This window comes from Ictalurus furcatus, chromosome 4, assembly GCF_023375685.1.
Source record: "Ictalurus furcatus strain D&B chromosome 4, Billie_1.0, whole genome shotgun sequence".
NCBI lineage: Eukaryota > Metazoa > Chordata > Actinopteri > Siluriformes > Ictaluridae > Ictalurus > Ictalurus furcatus.
Window position 1 is genome coordinate 28,926,401 of NC_071258.1, and position 19,802 is coordinate 28,946,202.

The 19,802-nt window shown below is 38.6% G+C and overlaps 2 protein-coding genes across 3 annotated transcripts in view; both read left to right on the forward strand.

The window, feature by feature from the left end:
- Window positions 1–850: 850 nt before the first annotated feature.
- Window positions 851–12,570, forward strand: bend7 (BEN domain containing 7). Its single transcript, XM_053622286.1, has 7 exons — window positions 851–1,368; window positions 4,709–4,783; window positions 4,863–5,129; window positions 7,038–7,169; window positions 7,249–7,541; window positions 7,867–8,092; window positions 9,267–12,570. Exons 1-7 carry the CDS (start codon window positions 1,305–1,307, stop codon window positions 9,386–9,388), a joined length of 1,179 nt encoding a protein of 392 aa, XP_053478261.1. The 5' UTR covers window positions 851–1,304; the 3' UTR covers window positions 9,389–12,570.
- Window positions 12,571–16,161: 3,591 nt separating this feature from the next.
- Window positions 16,162–19,802, forward strand: part of sephs1 (selenophosphate synthetase 1) — a 9,723-nt gene continuing 6,082 nt past the window's right edge. For both annotated transcript variants that reach the window (XM_053623524.1, XM_053623525.1), the window contains exon 1: window positions 16,162–16,243. The gene's annotated coding sequence lies outside the window, so the exon portion shown is untranslated. The remainder of the gene's footprint in view (window positions 16,244–19,802) is intronic.

Genomic DNA, 19,802 nt, shown 5'->3' on the forward strand with positions numbered 1-19,802 from the left:
TATATATATATTCCATGTAAGCCTTAAGAAACTTCTTTTTATGTTTTGTACTGCATATGTACTAGGGACGTGAACAAGTAAACATGTATGATTAAATGAAAACATTTGTGTATCACCCATTTTTTAAATAATTGAATTAACAGGACACCCAATTTTGATTTATTTATTTATCTGTTTGTTTGTTTATTTTAAGAAAATAATTGGACCCAATATGGGGCATTTTGACCCACTTTATGCGTTCGTGTAGGTTTGTTGGTTCATGAATTCTATGGTTAAAGCAAAGGGTCGTCACACCAAATATTAGCTTTGTTTCATTTATTACACTTTACTGCTCTTTATAGTATTTTTTTAACGTAGAAACGTTTAATTTCATTATTCTTGAAGGTATCTTCAGCAGACGTTTACACAGTGCCATATATTTAAAAAGAAACTATTAATATAAACTATTAATATAAAAGAGTTTCTGAGCTTCATCAAAACACAAGTGGAAATGTGTAGCCTATATACATTCATATTCATATTTACATTTAATGTTTATTGCATACATGTTTATTGCAGTAACGTTATGTTTTTTGTCTTGTTTTTGGTGCATCATATAAAAAACAAAAATTAGGTCTAAAATATTCTCTTCCACTTTATTGCCTTTGTTTAGTGTTTTCTTCTGAATCCAGATGCTCCATAATAACAATGGTTTATTGTCGATACCTTAGTACTGGGCAAAAAAAAAAAAAAAAAAAAAGGGTTTGACTTAGAGATCAGACAGAATCAGACAGAGGAAAAGTTTCTCTTGGTTAACAGTTGACTGTGTGTATGTGTATGTGTGTGTGTGAGAGAGAGAGAGTGAGAGAGAGAGAGAGCGAGAGAGAGAGAGAGAGAGAAAGAGAGAGTGGACAAGGAGTGAGAGAGAGAGTTAGAGAGAGAGAGAGAGAGAGACAGAGTGAGAGTGAGAGAGAGTGTTCCTGCCTGCATCTTTTAAGTCCACCTCAATGCAAATCTCGGCCATTCACATTTGCGCCCCACAAAATATTAGCGACCGTCAGGTGGCGCAGAGGACCAGATGCGACGAATTAAAAAAAAGAAAGAAAAAAAAGAAAGAATTAAGCGATTTATTTATTTGCATCCGAAACGAGCGGCACCGGGGTCTCCTCATCCTGCATGCGGATGGACAGACGCATCTTTATCCAGGGAAAACCGAGCGCTCTCCCGTCCTGAGCTCTTCTTCCACACTTGGCAGGATTATGAATGATGGAGTGTAATTCTTTCCTGTGATTAAATCCTCCTCTGGATCCTCTCCGGTCTTAAACATGGAGCTGGCGGAGAGGAGACGGAGCCGGAAATCACAGAGCTTTAAACTGATCAGCGACTCAGGTAAGAGATTTTTATTATTATTATTAATATTCTCACCAAACGCAAACAATAAAACCGAAGGAGCGAGTAGACAGAGAGCCGGGAATAACATACTGCATGTCAAATCCCAGATCTCAGATCTCCAAATGTCCACAAAAGCATGAACCCCAGATCTCACGTCTCTGTCACACAACCTTTATTACTGTCGCCTCTTTTTATTACACTTTAATCTCCAGTAATAAATATAGAAATATAGCTACAGGCCTGTTTCAGGATTAGGCCTGCTTTTATTGAAATATATATTTTAATGATGTAGGTGTGTGTGTGTGTGTGTGTGTGTGTGTGTGTGTGTGTGTGTGACCTCTGAAAAGCACCAGACTGCCTACAGGTGGGATTTTAACTGCGCGGGCACGAGCATCAGGGAGCGCGCCGTATAGATTGCGTCATCCAGTAATGTAGTGCATAACACTGCTGTTTTGTTTGTTTGTTTGCTTGTTTGTTTTTTTATTCCACCTGATTTTATGTGCCAAAAGAAATTTTGAAATGGGATGCCAAATATATATTTTTGAGGCTTAGGTGGAAAAATGGAGTAATGGAGTAATGAATGAATGAATAAAAGAATGAATGAATGAATGAATGAATGAATCAGTGAAACAAATGCCACAGAAATATGTGAGAGTGATTAGGCTAGTATTAGAAAGTGATGCAATTGTTTGCCAGTTTTAACAGTAGCGAAAAATGCCCCCTTGATGAAAATTCAATTCCGTTCAGCTTTATTTATGTAGCTCTTTTAATAATGGACGTATACACCGATCAGACATAACATTAAAACCACTGACCGGTGAAGTGAATAAGATTGATTATCTCGTTACAGTGGAACCTGGGGGAGATATATTAGTGAACAGTCAGTTGATGTGTTGGAAGCAGGAAAAATGGGCAAACATAAGGATCTGCACGACTTTGACAAGGGACAAATTGTGATGGCTGGACAATTGGGTCAGAGCATCTTCAAAACCAGCAGGTCTTATGTGGTGTTCCTGGTATGCAGTGGTTAGTACCTAACAAAGTTGGTCCTAGCAAGGACAACTGGTGAACCAGCAACAGATTTCAACATGACAAAGACTTCAAGGTGTTGATTTGGCCTCCAAATTCCCCTGATCTCTATCAGATCGAGCATCTGTGGGATGTGCTGGACAAACAAGTCTGATCCATGGAGGCCCCACCTCACAACTTACAGGACTTAAAGGATCTGCTGCTGACGTCTTGGTTCCAGATACCACAGCACACCTTCAGAGGTCTTGTGGAGTCCATGCCATGACGAGTCAGAGCTGTTTTAGTGGCACAAGGTGGACATACACAATATTAGACAGGTGGTTTTAATGTTAAGGCTGATCGGTGTATAATATGTACATTATAGTAATGACACAAAGCAGTTTATAGAAATCCAGGTATAAAATTTTAACTAGAAATTTTATTAAAATGAATCCATTATACATAATGATTAATCCAGAGGTGGCAGTGGTGAGGAAAACTCCAGATTAACCAGAATCAAAAGGGAACCCATCCTCTTCTGGGTGACTCCAGATTATAAATTATTAACTCTTCTATAACTGTATATGAATGTTAGGCTTATTAGTGTCTAAAAATATGCTGTCATAAAAAATAGATGCAATTTTGAGATATTAGCTATTTAATAAAAGAGAGGGGACAGCTAAATGGGAGGTAAAAAAAGATACAAACTATTAGGACTGGGTTGTATGCAAATATCATGATGAATTACACTTAAATCAGTGCCCTTGTAAGCGATATGATGGGTCCTTTCAGCAGTATTTTTATAACACAGTATAATACAGACTAAAGAGATTGGACATTACTTTGTGTTTCATTTTTCTTATTTTTTTGTTAAAATTCCTTTTTTTTGTTGTTAAAATGTTTTTTTACAGGTATTTTAAAACCACCTCTCTGTCAGAAAACCTAAATAATATTATAATTTTAGCATATTGTAAAAATGTCCTCAAATATCATGATATATTTCTTAAATATTACACACCCCTATAGACCACCAACATCTAACCAATCAGACAAGTTAGTGTCTCAACTTGCCTAACCACTTAGGTTACTTGTTAATTCAGAACGTTCATGATCTTTCCCTAGCATTCAGTGTTCAAGTCTAAGCAGCATGTGTACATGTGCTTTAAAACAGCCAGCTTCAATGAATTTCTGCCAGAATTACAGACTTTAAAGGTATTATTTTGGCATATGGTTAATACTATTACTGTTATTTAGCCAAACTAACAGGGACGTAGCCAGAACATGTACATTGGAGTGACCCAGTTTAACAAAGTGATTTTAATGTGGTGGCAGCTTTGACAGTGGAAAAATAGCACAATAAAGCTGTAGGCTATTCCATGTAAAGAATATAAATAAATAAAAAACCCACAGGGTCTGCTGTTATAGGAAAATAATCAAGGACAGAGTGGTGTGATGTGGCTTGATGGAAAGAGGAGTCAAAGATTTCCTATAGCAGCATGTCCGGAATTGTTACCACAAGGTTACCACTCAAAATGTTATGCTTATACCACAGCAATGTACCAATGAATACAATGTTTAATTTATTAATGAATGACACGTCATACTTTAAACAATTTATAGATAATTTAATGTTGTGGAACAAGTTAGTTCCTGTTACCACTTACAGTATAGCAGCTATAAACATCCCTGTGAGATTTGTAATCATGAGCTTAGTTTTTTTTTTGGCTAAGTATGTAATCTGATTCTTCACGATACTATTATGAATAAGGGGTGACACATTTATAGTCACTTTAGGCAGAGATCACAAGATGTTAAGAAATTAAGCAGCTCTAATGGAAGATTGAAGAGGCATTTCTTGAATAACAGTGCAGCACTTTCTGCCAGCTAGCTAATCATAATATGTCTGCTACTGTATCTATTGTTCCATCCAGCCATCCATTTACTATACCACTTATCCTACTGGGTCGTGGGGAACCTGGAGCCTATCCCAGGGAGCACGGGGCACATACATAATCACACACCATTTATACACTATGGACACTTTAGACAATCAGCCTACAGCCATGCATGTCTTTGGACTGGGGGAGGAAACCCCCGCAGCACAGGGAGAACATACAAACTCCGTACACACAGGGCAGCAACGGGAATCGAAACCCCATACTGGAGACACACTGGAGGTGTGAGGCAAATGTGCTAACCACTAAGCCACTGTGCATCCTGTATCTGTTGTTATTCAATTTATCAATTTTGAACTCAATTGACCTAGAATATTTTTTATAATGCTCTGAAAGTTTTGCAAGATAATACTGAGTAGGTCTTCTTCCTCTAGACTATGGACATACGTCTGACAGTGTGGAGCACATGGACACGGACAGTGAACTTCTGGATGCCTCTGAGAATGAAAGTAGGCTACTATTCATGATGTTATGCTAATACAACATGTAAGTGATGGGTGCTGAAGTTTTTACCCCAATCTCTCTCAGCATGGCTAGGTGAGGAAGGCATGGAGATTAAGAAGCAGATTACGGGCATGATGCGGCTGCTGAGTGATAAGGCAGGACGTGTGTACCAGAGAGTGGGCAGAGAGGGGGAAACGCTTAAAGAGGAGCCACAAGAGGAGGGTTTGAGCTGGACTTTGAGTCACAAGCAAGGCCCTGAAGAGCCTGAGCATGGCTGGAACTCAGTGTCCCACAGTCAGTATGACACACGATCCAAAACCCAGAAGATGCTGGACCAGGGCAAAAGCAGAGGTGGGTCTCAAAGCAGAGGAATAAGTTCCACAGTACTGTAGCTACAATATTCAGTATAAGCATTCAACTTTCAAAGCATTATTTTATAAGACAACAGTTTGTATAGAACAGTCCTTATTATAATAATTAATAAATACATGATCATACTTTTATTAGAGAACATACCTAAATAAACAAGCATCACTAAGACCAAGGAGCTATCAAAACTGTCCCCAACAATTTCAGGACAAGGATTATAGAATATATTGATAAAGTGTAATTAATATGTGTAACTAACATTTAGAATTAATACTTCGAAGCATAATCTAATAATCAATATTACTTAACAAGCATAATCAATATGTATAATCAATATTTAGAAGCATAATCTAAAACCATAAAACACTTTCTAATCAAGTTACATTCTAAGTGTGTGCTGAGCTAGAAGAATCCTGTGTTTTTACTGCATAGCAGGTGTTTTCTGTATTTCCTGTGTACTGAGTTAGAAGAACCCTGCGCTTTGTCTACGACAGCTTCACTCTATGGCAATAAATTAGCAATTAGACATTCACCAAAACTGTGTTTCCAATCAAAATCTTTTGAAGCCTGCAAACCAGTGTCAAAATAAAAGATAAGGCTTCCAGAAACAAGAGCATCAGGCTGGGACGAAAGCCAGAAAATCATTAAGGTATAGGGGTGAATTTGCGGACAGAGTAAAAACCTTGTCCTCATAAAACCTTTTTTTTTTATTATTAAAAAATCCAACTGGTAGCGCATGCGCCACAAATGTAAGATATCGTATAGACATGAATAATTAATTAAGGCAACGGTGATTGGTTTGCTTTTAGAAAGAAGAGATTAAAACCCCGCCTAGAGATGAGCTCATGGTCTCACAAGAGTATAAAAGCCCATGTATTTTTGCAAGAATTTGGACTTTCTGCAGGCTGTCTCACTTTACTGTTTTAAATAAAGTTTAATTTCTTTTGACATCCATAACCCCTGGCCTCTGGAGGTTTTTTGACTTTGGTTGGAGGGATTTTTCCACAACAGTATCAATCAGTAAAAAAAAAAAAGATTTCGCACCAAAAAATGGCATACATATTGTTTAAATCAGAAGTTATAAATCCCAATTAAATCCATTCCAGTTCCAGGTTGTAACATTACAAAATCTGCAAAAGTTCAAGTGGGGTGAATACTTTTATTCAATAGGGGTGAATACTTTTTAAGGTGGCAAAAACTATATAGTTTATATTATATAGTGTTAGCTATATTAGCAAATTGTTTTTATTTGATGGGTTCCATCTAAGCACAGAAATCGCTTCTTTCCTGTGGTGGGAAAATATATAATATATGTCAAAAATCACTAGAAAAGAGTTGCAGGATAACCTGAAAGCAGCATGAACAACAGTTACAGAGACAACAATAAGCAACGACCTGCACCATAATCATCTGCATTCCTGCACCCCATGCAAAACTCCTCTGCTAAAAAAGAAGTACAGAGACGTGCATCTAAAAGCATTTAGACTAACTGGAAGTCTTTTGGAACAATATATTAGCTTGGAGTATCACGTTTGGAGAAAGAAAGATTGCATGTGCTGTATATTAGTAACCCTGGCAAATGTTTATAGCTTGTTGTATAGTTAAATGAAACCACAATGTACCTTAAAATTCAACACTTGGTACTTAACTGTGTAAGATTAAAAGAGGAGAAGCATTGCACGTCCAGGATGATGCACCCTGGATGACAGAGAGATTTAATGCCTGCACGTGAACCGTCTAGACTGTCTAGACATTTCTCTTTCTGACGCACCCACACACACAAAGTCAAGTAACGAGCCCATTGTCTGGTGTCCTTGCCTCACTAAATGTGCATCACATTCACAGAAGTGTGTGTGTGTGTGTGTGTGTGTGTGTATGTTCTGTCTTCAGACTTTGCTCTGCCCCCTGTGCCTGCCAGCTTGACGACAGAGTCCAGCTGCTGCATGTGCAATTGTAAGAGCACTCTGCAGGCCATTCTGCTGGAGTTACGCACAATGAGAAAACTCATGCAGACTCAGAGAGGTACAGTGTCACACATACACACAACCAGCTTGTTTTTTCTTGTACATGCACAGATTCACATGTGGTATGTGAACGTTAGGCCCACCGGAGAAACAGCGTGCTGTGGCCAGCGCATCTCCCACCTGCAGGAGGAGATCTCGTAAGAAGAGGGCATTGCAAAGAATAATAGCAACAACCCCATCCACAAAAACTCCCACACCTCTACACACTCCCATGGTGGCTGAATCCTTTGAGAAGATTGGCCATGAAACAATTGAAAATAAAGAGGATGAAAAGAAAGACAGGGCTGTGCCATGCCCCCCGTCGACACCCGCATCTAATCCTCCGACCTCAGCTCAGTACTGCCTGAACAGAGATCAGAACTGCACAGAGGTACAGATGAGTGTGTTTGCATGTGCATATGTTGTATATATTTACTATATGTCTTGTTGGCAAAACGTAATTATTCTTAGGGGTGCCATTAACTTTGCCCCCCCCCCCCCTTTTTAAAAAAAAAGAAAAGAAGAATGAGCTCATAATTAAAATCAAATTAGAATCTATTTCAGTAAGAAGTACATAGATTGCAACATACTAGATTGCAAGTTAAGTGAACTTTAATTTAAAGTACTAAAACCACTTTTTTCCACTTTTTAAAATCCGTGATTAGGCTGCAATAAAACATGCGTGATATGAAATATCCGAGCTGTTTCTCTTGCAGCTGGAAGTGCAGCTGGCAGAGGAATATGAAGTGTTCATCCCGAAGGCACAGCTGGACTCCATCCTGCTGAACTACACACGCTCGGGCAGTCTGCTCTTCCGTAAGCTGGTGTGTGCCTTCTTCGATGACGCCACTCTCGCTAACTCCCTGCCCAACGGCAAGCGGAAGAGGGGTCTGAACGACCAGAGGAAAGGACTGGACCAGAACATAGTGGGAGCCATTAAAGGTGAGCGAAAACAGTAGCAAACGTTTCAATAATTACGCTGTCATATAGACAGTACAATAACATTTAACTTCCCAGTAATACTGTGATAATGTTAAAAGTTAAGTCTTTCAAGTCTTGAGGTTTTCATGGTCATACTAGTGAAGGTGTTTGTTTTAGTCAAACGGGAAAAGTATTTCGAAATTCAGTTACATTCATTAAGCATCATGTCTCAGAAATGAGAGACTGTAAGTGCAATTATTTAGACTAAGAAAGTACAATATAATGAAAACGCATTATTAGTAGAATACATAAGGAATAAAACACGACAAGGAGGTGTGATGCCCTAAAAAACTGTTTTAAACCTCTTCACAGCAATCTTCCCGCAATTGCATTTTTTAATTAACAAAATAATCACACGTAATTTTGAATTTGATGGCCACAACACGTCTTAAAAAAAGTTGGGAACGGGGGCAAGAAAAGGCTGGAAAAGTAAGTGTTACTGAAAAGAAAGAGCTGGAGGAACATTTTGCAACTATTTTGGTTAATTGGCAACAGGTCAGTAAAATGACTGGGTATAAAAAGAGTATCTTAGAGAGGCAGAGTTTTTTTTGTTTTTGTTTATATTGATATGCAATATAATGAATATTGCAGTAATGTGAAAGGGTCAAATGGACATGCATTAGCGTAGTGATGAGCAGGGTTGAACAGAATTCTATCAGAAGCTAAATTGTTTATTACTTATTTATCTGGAATTTAAAACAGGGGGGAAAATGCCAAGCTTATTCATGGTTGCTGCAGAAATTATATGATGTGCTGTTAGTCAGATATTTAAACAGGAGGGGCTTTGAGTAGAATCTGAACCCTAACATTCCAAAAACATTGTGTTGTCCTTGGCTCCACTTCCCATCCATAAGCCCCGCCTACCAGAATATTCAAAGTACTGACACACCAGATAACTTAGATTTGTTCCTGCATTCCAAGCATGAATGACCATTAATGATTAATGTGGCTAATTTGGTGTCCAGAACCTCCATCTTGTCAAAGCAGCACCCAGATTTATTTGTAACAGTAAAAACAATACAAATTGTTGTCCAGTGCACCATTACCATCATTTTGTTTGTGGACTGATGTGTTATGTAATACTGTATACTGCCTTCACCTAATATCTTAGTTTCACATCACTGTCTGAGTGAAGTGTTCACAGAAAAATACTGCACGGCAAACAGGATCGAGAAGCTTCCTGGGCCACGAGACTGGGTCCAAATCCTTCAAGACCAAATCAAACTGGCTCGACGGCGCTTAAAAAGAGGTCTGTGAACCTGTGCCTTATCTTCTCTTATGGCTTTTGCCATTTGTTTATGACCTTTTTGTTATTAATTATAATGCGCTGTATTGTGTGTGATTGAACAGCGGAGACGTCTACAGACTGTGATGAGATCAGCAGGACATGTACATATATAACAGGTACAGAGTTTGACAGAAAGGCTTGAAGGAACAAACTGTGTACACAAGCATAGTGGTGAAGAGTACAGTGGAAGGAGGAAGATATGAAGTGTTCAATGAAAGGAATTTTCACTTATTTCTGACCACTATCTTCGGGGGAAAAAAAATTATTTGGTTGTTATTACATTGTAAAAAAATTCTCAGAGGTCAACTGATTTTTTTTTAATGAGTCTAGTTTAAATGTCTGGTATTAATTACTGTATTCGATGATCACTTATATGATATTTGTACCATGATAGTTGCTTATAAATAACTAAATTATTGTGCTATACAACAAAATCACATTAACTTCATGTGAATTTTACAATTTTAAAAGGAAGTGCGTTTTTTTTTTTTTTTTTTAGACATTTTTCATGTTATGTTTTACATGTGCACTTTTCACACATTCTTTTTTTTCCACACAGTTTTTTTTTTCTACGTGATTTTTCTTCACATGATACATTTCTTTTCACATTTTACATATGATTCATTTATTTTCATGTGATTATTTTTTGATGATTTATTTATTTTCTCTGCATTTTATTTTTAATGTGATTTGTGTGTTTTTTTGTAATTCAGAATTCCTTTGTTTTTACTGATGATTTTTTTTTCCAGATGATTAATTTAAGTGTTATTTTCACATCAACGTTTCACTTGTGATTCACACGATTTATGGATTTTACTGTGATATTTATTCATGATTTACTGTACTTGTATTCTCATGCGATTTTTATACAAGTTTCAGTATTCACATGTGATTTTTTCACATGATTCATTCATTTTCAAATGTGTCCCCCCCCCCCCAACATGTGAACAACATACGATTGAACATGTGAAATGTTTTTGATTTTTTTGACCTTCTTTACTTTTATATTTTATCAGCCCTTCACATTGACGTTTTCTTTAGACAAATCTTCCGTCACATTCCTGAAAAAATCTAAAAATGTCTTTTTCTTCTTTTTTTTTTAACTTATCTAATACTGAAACAGTGACATCTACTAAACATGTAATAATAATAATAATAATAATAATAATAATTGTAGTAGTAGTAGTAGAAGTAGTAGTAGTAGTAATAATAATAATAATAATAATAATAATAATAATAATAGTTGTTGTTGTCTTTTAAGCCAGTGTATGATTTATGTCATGTTCACATGCTTTCTGCTCTTTGCTGTAGGTGCTGATTGTCAGGTAGCTGTGCAAAATACTTAAGATGACTCCTTTTTTTCTCATGGAGAGCAAGCAGTTTGGACTGCACCATGTTCCAGTGATATTGCAAGTGTTATCAAAGGCCTCAAGGTCATTTTGTTCTTTGTGCAAGGGCTCAAAGTATTTAGGCAGAAGAAAATTGTGCCATTTTGTTAATCAAGGACTAGATGAACTTGCTCATTCAACAACAGAAACCTCCCTCTCTGAACTCTCTGACTTCCCTACATACACTGATTATATTTTTATGTTTCAATACAAATGCTTCTTGTTAAATTGTGTGGTTTTAAATGTGTGTGAATGACAGATTGTTGAGTCGGTGGTATAATGTATGATGCGTTTTTACTTCCTTTTACCTCATTGAAGCACTTCACCAAACCAAGCTCTGATGTTAAGAAATTTATGACTGTGTGCCTTTAATTCATTCTGCTGTATGAAGTAAAATCCTCTGCAGTAGGGGATGCACCAATCCAAATGGATCCTTTTAGGAGATTGAGATAAGAGTCGACTCCGCAAGCTTCTGTTATGTGAAACATCAGAGATGTGATGGTGGGTTCATTTATGACGAGCTGTATACTATGTCCAAGCACAAGATCACAAAATTGTCCATGGATCAAATTGTGTGGCAAATATTTCAAATCTAATCTGATACCAGTCTAGCATTTCAGGTTTGTTTCAGCCCTGATATCGGTACACAGCATCGGATTGGTACATCCCATGTCCAACTGTATCCCATGTCCAAATGTCCAACATTCTTCTAATGAGCATTTTACTCCACTGTTATAACAGTTGACATAATCTATATTGTACCATTTTCTGCTAGAGTTTGTAACATCCTCTTTGCGCAGTAGACAGTGTATCAGTACTGTAACCCCAAGAGCCGTGCCTAATGACTTGTGCTAAATTTCTCCCAGTGTAAGAGGATGTATTTATGTAACGTGCACAATTGTGTGAATTATGTCCCACATCTTAGTCACATGGATTTAAACTTCACTCACTTAAAATTCTTCATTGTTTATTGTACTATGTGCACAGATTGTCAGATGTCAAGTTGTTTAAAACTGTCAGAAAAAAATAACCTTGACCTTGAGGGTTTTATTATTATCTTTTAACGTCTATACACCGATCAGCCGTAACATTAAAAACCACCTGCCTAATATTGTGTAGGTCCACCTTGTGCCACTGAAACAGCTCTGACCCGTCGAGGCATGAACTCCACCAGACCTCTGAAGGTGTACTGTGGTATCTGGCACTAAGACGTCAGCAGCAGATCCTTTATGTCCTGTAAGATGTGATGTTAGACCTCCATGGATTGGAATTGTTTGTCCAGCACATCCCATAGGTGCTTAATCAGATTGAGATCTGGGGAATTTGGAGGCCAAGTCAACACTCTTTGTCATGTTCCTCAAACCGTTCCTGAATAATTTTTGCAGTGTAGCAGAGCGCATTATCCTGCTGAAAAAGGCCACTACTGTTAGGGTATACCGTTGCCATGGAGGGGTGTACTTGGTCTGCAACAATGTTTAGGTAGGTGGTACGTGTCAAAGTAACATCCACATGAATGTCAGGATGCAAGGTTTCCCAGCAGGACATTGTCCAGAGCATCACACTGCCTCCATCAGCTTGTCTTCTTCCCATAGTGCATCCTGGTGTTATCTCTTCCTCAGGTAAGCGACACACACACACACACACACACACACACACACACACACCTGGCCATCCACATGATGTAAAAGAAAACGTGATTCATTAGACCAGGCCACCTTCTTCCATTGCTCCATGGTCCAGTTCTGATGCTCACATGGCCATTGTAGGCGCTTTCAGCAGTGGACAGGGATCAGCATGGGCCCTTGGCTACACAGACCCATGCACAGCAAGCTGCAATGAACTGCATTCTCTGGCACATTCCTATCATAGCCAACGTTAACGTTCTGCAATTTGTGCTCTGCAGCCGGTTCTCCGGTTGTCCTTCCTTCGACCACATTTGGTGGGTACTAACCACTGCATACCAGGAACACCCCACAAGACCTGACATTTTGGAGATGCCCTGAACCAGTCACAATTTGGCCACTGTCAAAGTCACTCAGATGCTTTCACTTGCCCATTTTTCCTGCTTCCAACACATCAACTTTGAGAACAGACTGTTCACTTGTTGCCTAATACATCCCACCCCTTGACAAGTGCCATTGCAATGAGATAATCAATGTTATTCATGTCAATTGTCAGTGGGTTTTAATGTTATTGCTGATTGGTGTAAACTTTACTGTATTTTCTTTGGGAAAAGGCAAGGTGCCCAACTTCTCACATTATATAAGGTTAAGCAGTAGATAAACCTGGTTGGTGTAGATTTCATTTCATTACAGAAACTAAACAGTAGTAGCCACAAAGCAGCTTTACAGAAATCCAGATGTAGAATTAGATTCCTAATGAACAACCCAGTGGCTATATTGGCAGGGAAAAACTCACTGAGGTGACATGAGGAAGAAACCTTGAGAGGAAACAGACTCAAAAGGGATCCCATGCTCTTCAGGGTCAAAATGGGGTTATAAATTATTACAGTAAACGTGTAGAAAAGAAAATGAAAACAGTCGTGTATTGCAAGGATTTTCACTAAGAGCAGCTTGTGAATAAGAGTCCTGGGGTGAGTCTTTATGATTACAGCAGCAGTAAATCTAACTTTATTATCAGATCCACCTGAAGCAAGGGGGAGACTTGGGGTTACACTGGTTTTGGGAAGTGCAGATTTTTAAGGTATCAATGCACAAACCTTTACTCACAAAAACAACAATATTAATATCACATTAACAGATAAAGTAAATAAGGCTTAGAGGGTACAGAGACTTCAGTTCAGGTCTTTAGTTTGCTTATTATCATAAATAGGTAGGGTCTGTGAAGAACAAGTTGTGTCCCAAGAGACATACTATACACTATACACTTATACTATGCGCTATACACTCTGCCGTCTAGTGTATAGATTTTAGAAGGGTAGTATCATCTCAAATGGCACACTTTCAGTATTGTACTAACCGGAAGTATATGCTGTTTCCCGGTCGAGCACGTAATGCGATGACGTTAGCATTAGTGAAATAGCCAAACAGATAGCAAAAATTAATTGGTACATTTTACTGTTTCTGTTAATGTTTCCTTTTATGCCCAATAAGACGTCACTCACCGTCAGATGGAGGCGTAATTGTCTCCGCAGGCGAATTTTGCTTGCACAATTTAAAATCAGCATAGAAAGTTGTGGTTGTGGCTATGGCTGCTGGCAATGTATACATTTAAAGTGATATGAAACACTAAGCTACATTTTAACAGATTTTAACAGAGGTGTTTGTGTCACACATCATAAAAGACAATCTTAGCATCCGTTAATTTTAATTGTAGGAGAAAAGTTTTTCCCGCTATTTTTCTCCTCTGGGTTTGAAATCTCGTCGTGTCACACGTCACCGGCAGTGACATGTAAATGTACTATAGTACATCGATGACGTGTCGGTGTCTCATAATTATTCACAAGCCTGCGTGTTCTTATCCTATGAGAAGATGCTGTCTCTTAATTATTGATGACAGCATGTGGTGCTTTCCTACAGATGTAGTAGATGAGAGAGGCGTTCAAATGGGTTTGAATAGGCAGGTGTTTGTTTCAGTGGTGTAAGAGTTCAAGTGTGTTGTCTCGGGAGAATTAGGAGAATTGGAGAAAGGAGGCCTTCGGACTTGCTCACGAAAGCAGTTTGCGTCTGCACAATGATGTGGTACTCAGTCCCGAGGACTTTTCCAATCCATTCAAATGAGGTATGTGTCTAATTTTTAACCATGACAGTTTTACTTGCCTTTTGAGCTAATTAAACCGCTTAAAGCTCCACGGGCCGTCGCGTGCAAAACTATGCAACGAGAGTCCAGGTTGAAGGGAAGAGCCTTCGCCTTTTTGTTCGTGAAAAGCTCGAGCCTATTAGCTAACTACCATTCCGACACTTCTCCCATCCGTGCTGCCTCCGGTTTTGTTTTGTTTTCCTCCATAGTCACGTCAGGGGCTAATGGTTCAAATATATAGGGCAGAGGACCTGCACTGCTGTCCATTGTGTCTCCATTTAGCCCTGGGGATTCAGGAGGAGAGAAGTCCTCTGTCTCATCAGAGCCCTTCGTACTGCTGCCACTGCAAACTTTTTGTCACTATCCAACTTTATTGTGAGTGTTCTGAAGGCTCGTTGCCCTCTTCCTCCCCAGCCTTTCCCTGACACGCCCCCTCCCCCTCCCTTCTTCGCACAGCCATCCACACCCATTTAAGCTGCATTTTTCAAAAACATTGAGAGGAAGACTTGAGCTGAAAGAGGGAGGTTTCATGACCCTTTAAGGAGCATAATGCCTGATATAGCCCTTCCCCATCCGCTACGTAAGGAAAGCTGCGACTGTTGAGTGCACGAAGTGTCCGTCATTCCACGCTTCACTTTTTTCCAGGTTGAATGAGTGCATCATCCGGGAACTTAAAGTGCACTTTGTGTTTTGGGGTTTTTCAGTATTACACTATTTATACTACGAAATGGCGTACAATCCTGCATAAGTCTGCGATTTAGGACGCACCCACGTTTAGTCAGGGATACACAGGAATTTTTTTTTTTTTTAAATTCACATTACCTTGTTGAAAATAATTATAACAATTAAGTTAGTATTTAGTTCTTATATGCCCATTTGGACCACTTTAATTGAATGCTTTTAAGCACAAAAACCATTTCAAAACAAGTAGGATGTGAATCTAAGTGGAAACAAGTTCAAGTGTTACTAATCTATATATTATAATACATTTTATTGTCAAAAAGCTCTAAGGCCCAGTAAATAAATATAATGGTGTATATTTGCCTAATATGTCTAGCTGAGGTTTCTCATTAAAAAAAAGTTTTTGAGATCATTAAGGGTTTCTTTGGGATTTTATACAACAATAAATTTTTATTCGAAATGAAATATACACAACTGAAACCAAAAATAACGCAGGATTTTATTTTTAAAAATATATATGATTATTTATTTATTTTGTAGTAGTAGTAGATGTTGTTGATGATGTTGATGTTGTTGTTGTTGTTGTTGTTGTCTCACTCAACCTGTTAGCCTGAACCTAATAAATAGCGGACAAAAGGCTAAATTAAAGGTACATAGCGTTTTTGACTTTCTGTCGACACACTTTAAACTCTTTAAAGGGGAAGTAATGGCGCCAAAGCGCCATATTAGGACCCTTTGTGCTCCACACTATTTACCCTAACTCTTCTTCCTCTCGAACCGTGAGCCTGGGAACCTGACTTTAAAGGGTATGCTTCTCTTCCTCAGCACTAAACCTTACTGTACGTGTCGAGAATGATAACTAATTCACTGCAGAATACGACCTGAACCGCGTTTCATTTCTCGTCAGGCGGTTGCCAAAGGCGCCCGTTTTGCCCGCTTTGCATTGTGGGAGCGTTGCCTTTTCTTCTATCGGGAGGCGCCGCTAAAGCGAAACCGGTAAGCAGGAACGTAGCTGCACAATTAAAGGGGAAATGGGGTAGGAATAAAACTGTGGCATAGTGCTTAAAGTGCGAGGAGAGCTCCTTTAGCCGCTCACTAACGCGCCTCAACGCGTGAAAATGGCGCAGAACGTAATTAATGTGCGGTATTTTGTGTTATTATGAGTGTTGTAGCACACCTCGAATGGCGTGGGGTGCCTTAAGGGTTAAATTTTTCCGCCGCCGACATTTTATAAACAGTCCAGCCGGCCTGCACGAGACAAATAAAAGTTTTATCCCACGCGCAGAGCTTTATTTTTTTATACACGCACATATATACTGTAGTGCACGTGCAGAAAACTCGTGTGCGTTGTTGTAAATAATTTTTAATGCTATGTGGAGCAGGGAGTGTGTATGAGTGTCTGCTGCAGTGGGACACATACACACACACACACACACACTACAAGTTCTACATCCTCACTTCACTGCAGGGTTGAGATGAAGTGAGCAGTTTGAACAACGATAGTAACTTTTAGCATTGGGGGGTGTGTGTGTGTGTGTGTGTGTGTGTGAGAGAGAGTGAGTTAATGTAAAGCAGGCCTGACCTGAACGTTACACTACAAACTTATATACAATTATATATAGTACATGAGTGCAATAAGATATAGTTAGGTCCAGTGTTTTGGTATTCTTCACACACTTTGCAAGTTTGTTTGTTTGTAAAGTGTGTGTGTGCGCGCGCGCGCGCGCCTTTTTAAAGGGGAGTAGACTAGAGGTTGGACTTCACTGTTCATCACATCATTCAACCGACTTCTTTACACACATCAATGTAACAGACCTGCTGAATTTTAACATTGTGTACACTTTAATCTCACAACATTCGCTCATTAAATATTTATATAAATATAATTTCACACACAAAACCTCTGTGTCCGGATTTAAACCCAATGTGGGCGTGGCTTAAAACAGAAACGTTTTTTTTTCCTCCTGTGTGTTTTGTTTATTGAACGAATATTTAACCCTTCCACTATGCACTAATCAGTCCATACAGGATTTCAGGGATTTTTTGTTTTGTTTGTGATTGTTGCTGCCAAAAATGCTCGCTTTTGCTGTAGCGATGCAGTTTGGGTTTTTTTTTTGTGTGCTTTTTTTTTTTTTGTGGAAAACTACTTGAATTGGTGAAATTGCAATTACACGAAATTGTTTTCACAGTCAGTACGTTTACATGGACGACAATAATCCGATACTAACCCGATTAAGACGATACTCTGATTAAGAAACTAGCACGTAAACATTGATTTATTACTGATGACCTTAATCCGACTAAAGTCATACTCGAAGTAAACACAAATCGAATTAAGACACGTGGAGTATTCCTGTTTTAGTCGCATTTTTGAAGTACACACCTTAATCACACTATTAACGTCGTGTGAGAGTTTTCACCACATTTTGTGACAGGACACGTACACACACGGCAGCGCTCAACCGTTTGACAGCAAACAAGAGAGCACGGCTGTTATTTCACGTATTTCGGCTACTATATAGTAGGTAAGTACGCCATTTGGGACGCAGCCCACGGCTTCAAGCAGTCGTCTATTTGCATGTATGGCATGACAAATAATTAACTGCACATATGTATACGGTACCATAACGAAGACGAACTATGTCAATATGTGAAATTTTGGAGGGAACGTCGGACGGCGTGGCGTGGGGACGTAATGACGTGTGCTGTTAATCTAATTATGTTCTATAACATGTAAAACAGGAACATGAAATGAGCATTCTAAAAGCAACTCCTGTAAAAACCTTAATCACAATATTGTCTTATTCAGAATAAGGTCAATAATTAGATTATTGCTGGCCATGTAAACGTAGTCCCTGATGTTTGTCGCTTCGGCTGAACTCACGTCTTGGCCCAAGTCTGTGGAAAAGCTGTGGTAATTTAGAAAAATTGCAAGTTTCTCTAAATATTGTGGAGTTTTCTTGATTTTGCGTTAATTCCTGCGAGGGCAAAATTGTGAAATCCTGGAGGGACTGACCATAGAGAGATTTGCATGGCCATTTAATTATTTATTTATTTACATTTACTTAATTTACTTGCTTATTTTATCTACACCTGCCCAGTTTAACGTTCTGACAAATTTGCTTGTTTCTATTCCCCAAAGGACAAACCGACTATTAGCATAATTTAAACCGGTGCACGCACAAGTTAAATCAATCAGTATTTATACCTGTTTAAAAAAAAGTTCAGGACAAAATATGTGTTCATTCTGAAAAAAATGTTTTCTTATATGATTTCATCTCTAATATAGGGATGTCACGATACCAAAAATCTAGTAGTCGGTACCAGTGTCAATACCTGTGGTATTGTGTGGTTTAAATTTTAAAAAAAAAATCAAATTAAAAACTCCTAGAGGACATCCTCCTCTGGCTAATACTGGCAAAAAGGGGGAGAGAGAGAGAGAGATTTTAGATATCAAACACTGCCTGACAATGACAAATAAAAGTGCCAAGTGCTAAAGTGCACTCCTAAATGTGCCCGCACACACACACACCCCTTATACTCTGAATGCAAGCATTAGTTTAAATTCACTGCTATGGTGGCAGGCCAAAAAGATTTATTAAAAGCATGAACATTTGAATAATTATTAGTGACATTAGGCTACATTTAGCTGACAGGACACGGGCTGAATGGCGATGCAGTTTATAACATTGCAATGTGTTAGCGTCGTTAACAAATAACTGTCTATCGCTAACATTACATGGAGCATAACGTTAGCTGTTTTCACGGCTACAATGCCAGCTGCCTCAAACAAACATAATATAGGACCGTCTTTCAGGTGCTTCGCCAAATTCCAGGTGTTTCCTCGTTTTGTTTGAAATGAACGATGGCATCGGTTGCACGCTGGCTTCACAGCATCAATTATATGTTTGTTGTCATCCGCCTCGAATGCAAAGTATTTACATATTTAACTCCTACCACCTTTCCTCTGAACGAGTCAGGGCGGAGCTAAACTTCACCATCTTCTGTAGTTTTTCCCGTGCGCTTGTAGTTGTTCTTCTTCTTCTTCACCACTTGTGGACCGACTAAAACATTTGCGCGTATTTGCTGCCCCCATCAGTTCCGGAAGAATTGCAACCCGGTACCTTCTTTACCAACAGTATCTACGCTACTGCAGAAAAACAAGCACCATCACGTTTTAAGAATGTTGGTACCGAAGTATCAGTTCTTGTGACATCCCTACTCTAATGTGAACACTTTATTTCCCGGATTTATCCTGTAAAATAGGTGATTGCAAAGTTCACTTAATTTATGATTGTATTATTATTTTGGTGTGACTTGGTATTTTTTTGTTAAATAGAAATCATTTGGAACAATTGAGCATGCTGCTGTTTGAAAATAATCAATGATGGGCTGGTGTGTTTTCTAATAACAGCACTTCAAACCCTGAAGTATTTTATTCCTCATAGACCACAGTGGTTTGCCAGTGATTACATTCTTTTATTAAACAACGACACGTTTTATTCAGAAAATCTCCAAACACCCCTTCTATGTCTCTGTATACATGTATAGTCTG

Coding starts and splice junctions, on each gene's coding strand:
- bend7 (XM_053622286.1), top strand. CDS start 1,305: ATGGAGCTGGCGGAGAGGAGACGGAGCCGGAAATCACAGAGCTTTAAA. Junction 5,130..7,037: donor GGACCAGGGCAAAAGCAGAG/GTGGGTCTCAAA, acceptor TTCTGTCTTCAG/ACTTTGCTCTGCCCCCTGTG. Junction 8,093..9,266: donor CATAGTGGGAGCCATTAAAG/GTGAGCGAAAAC, acceptor GTCTGAGTGAAG/TGTTCACAGAAAAATACTGC.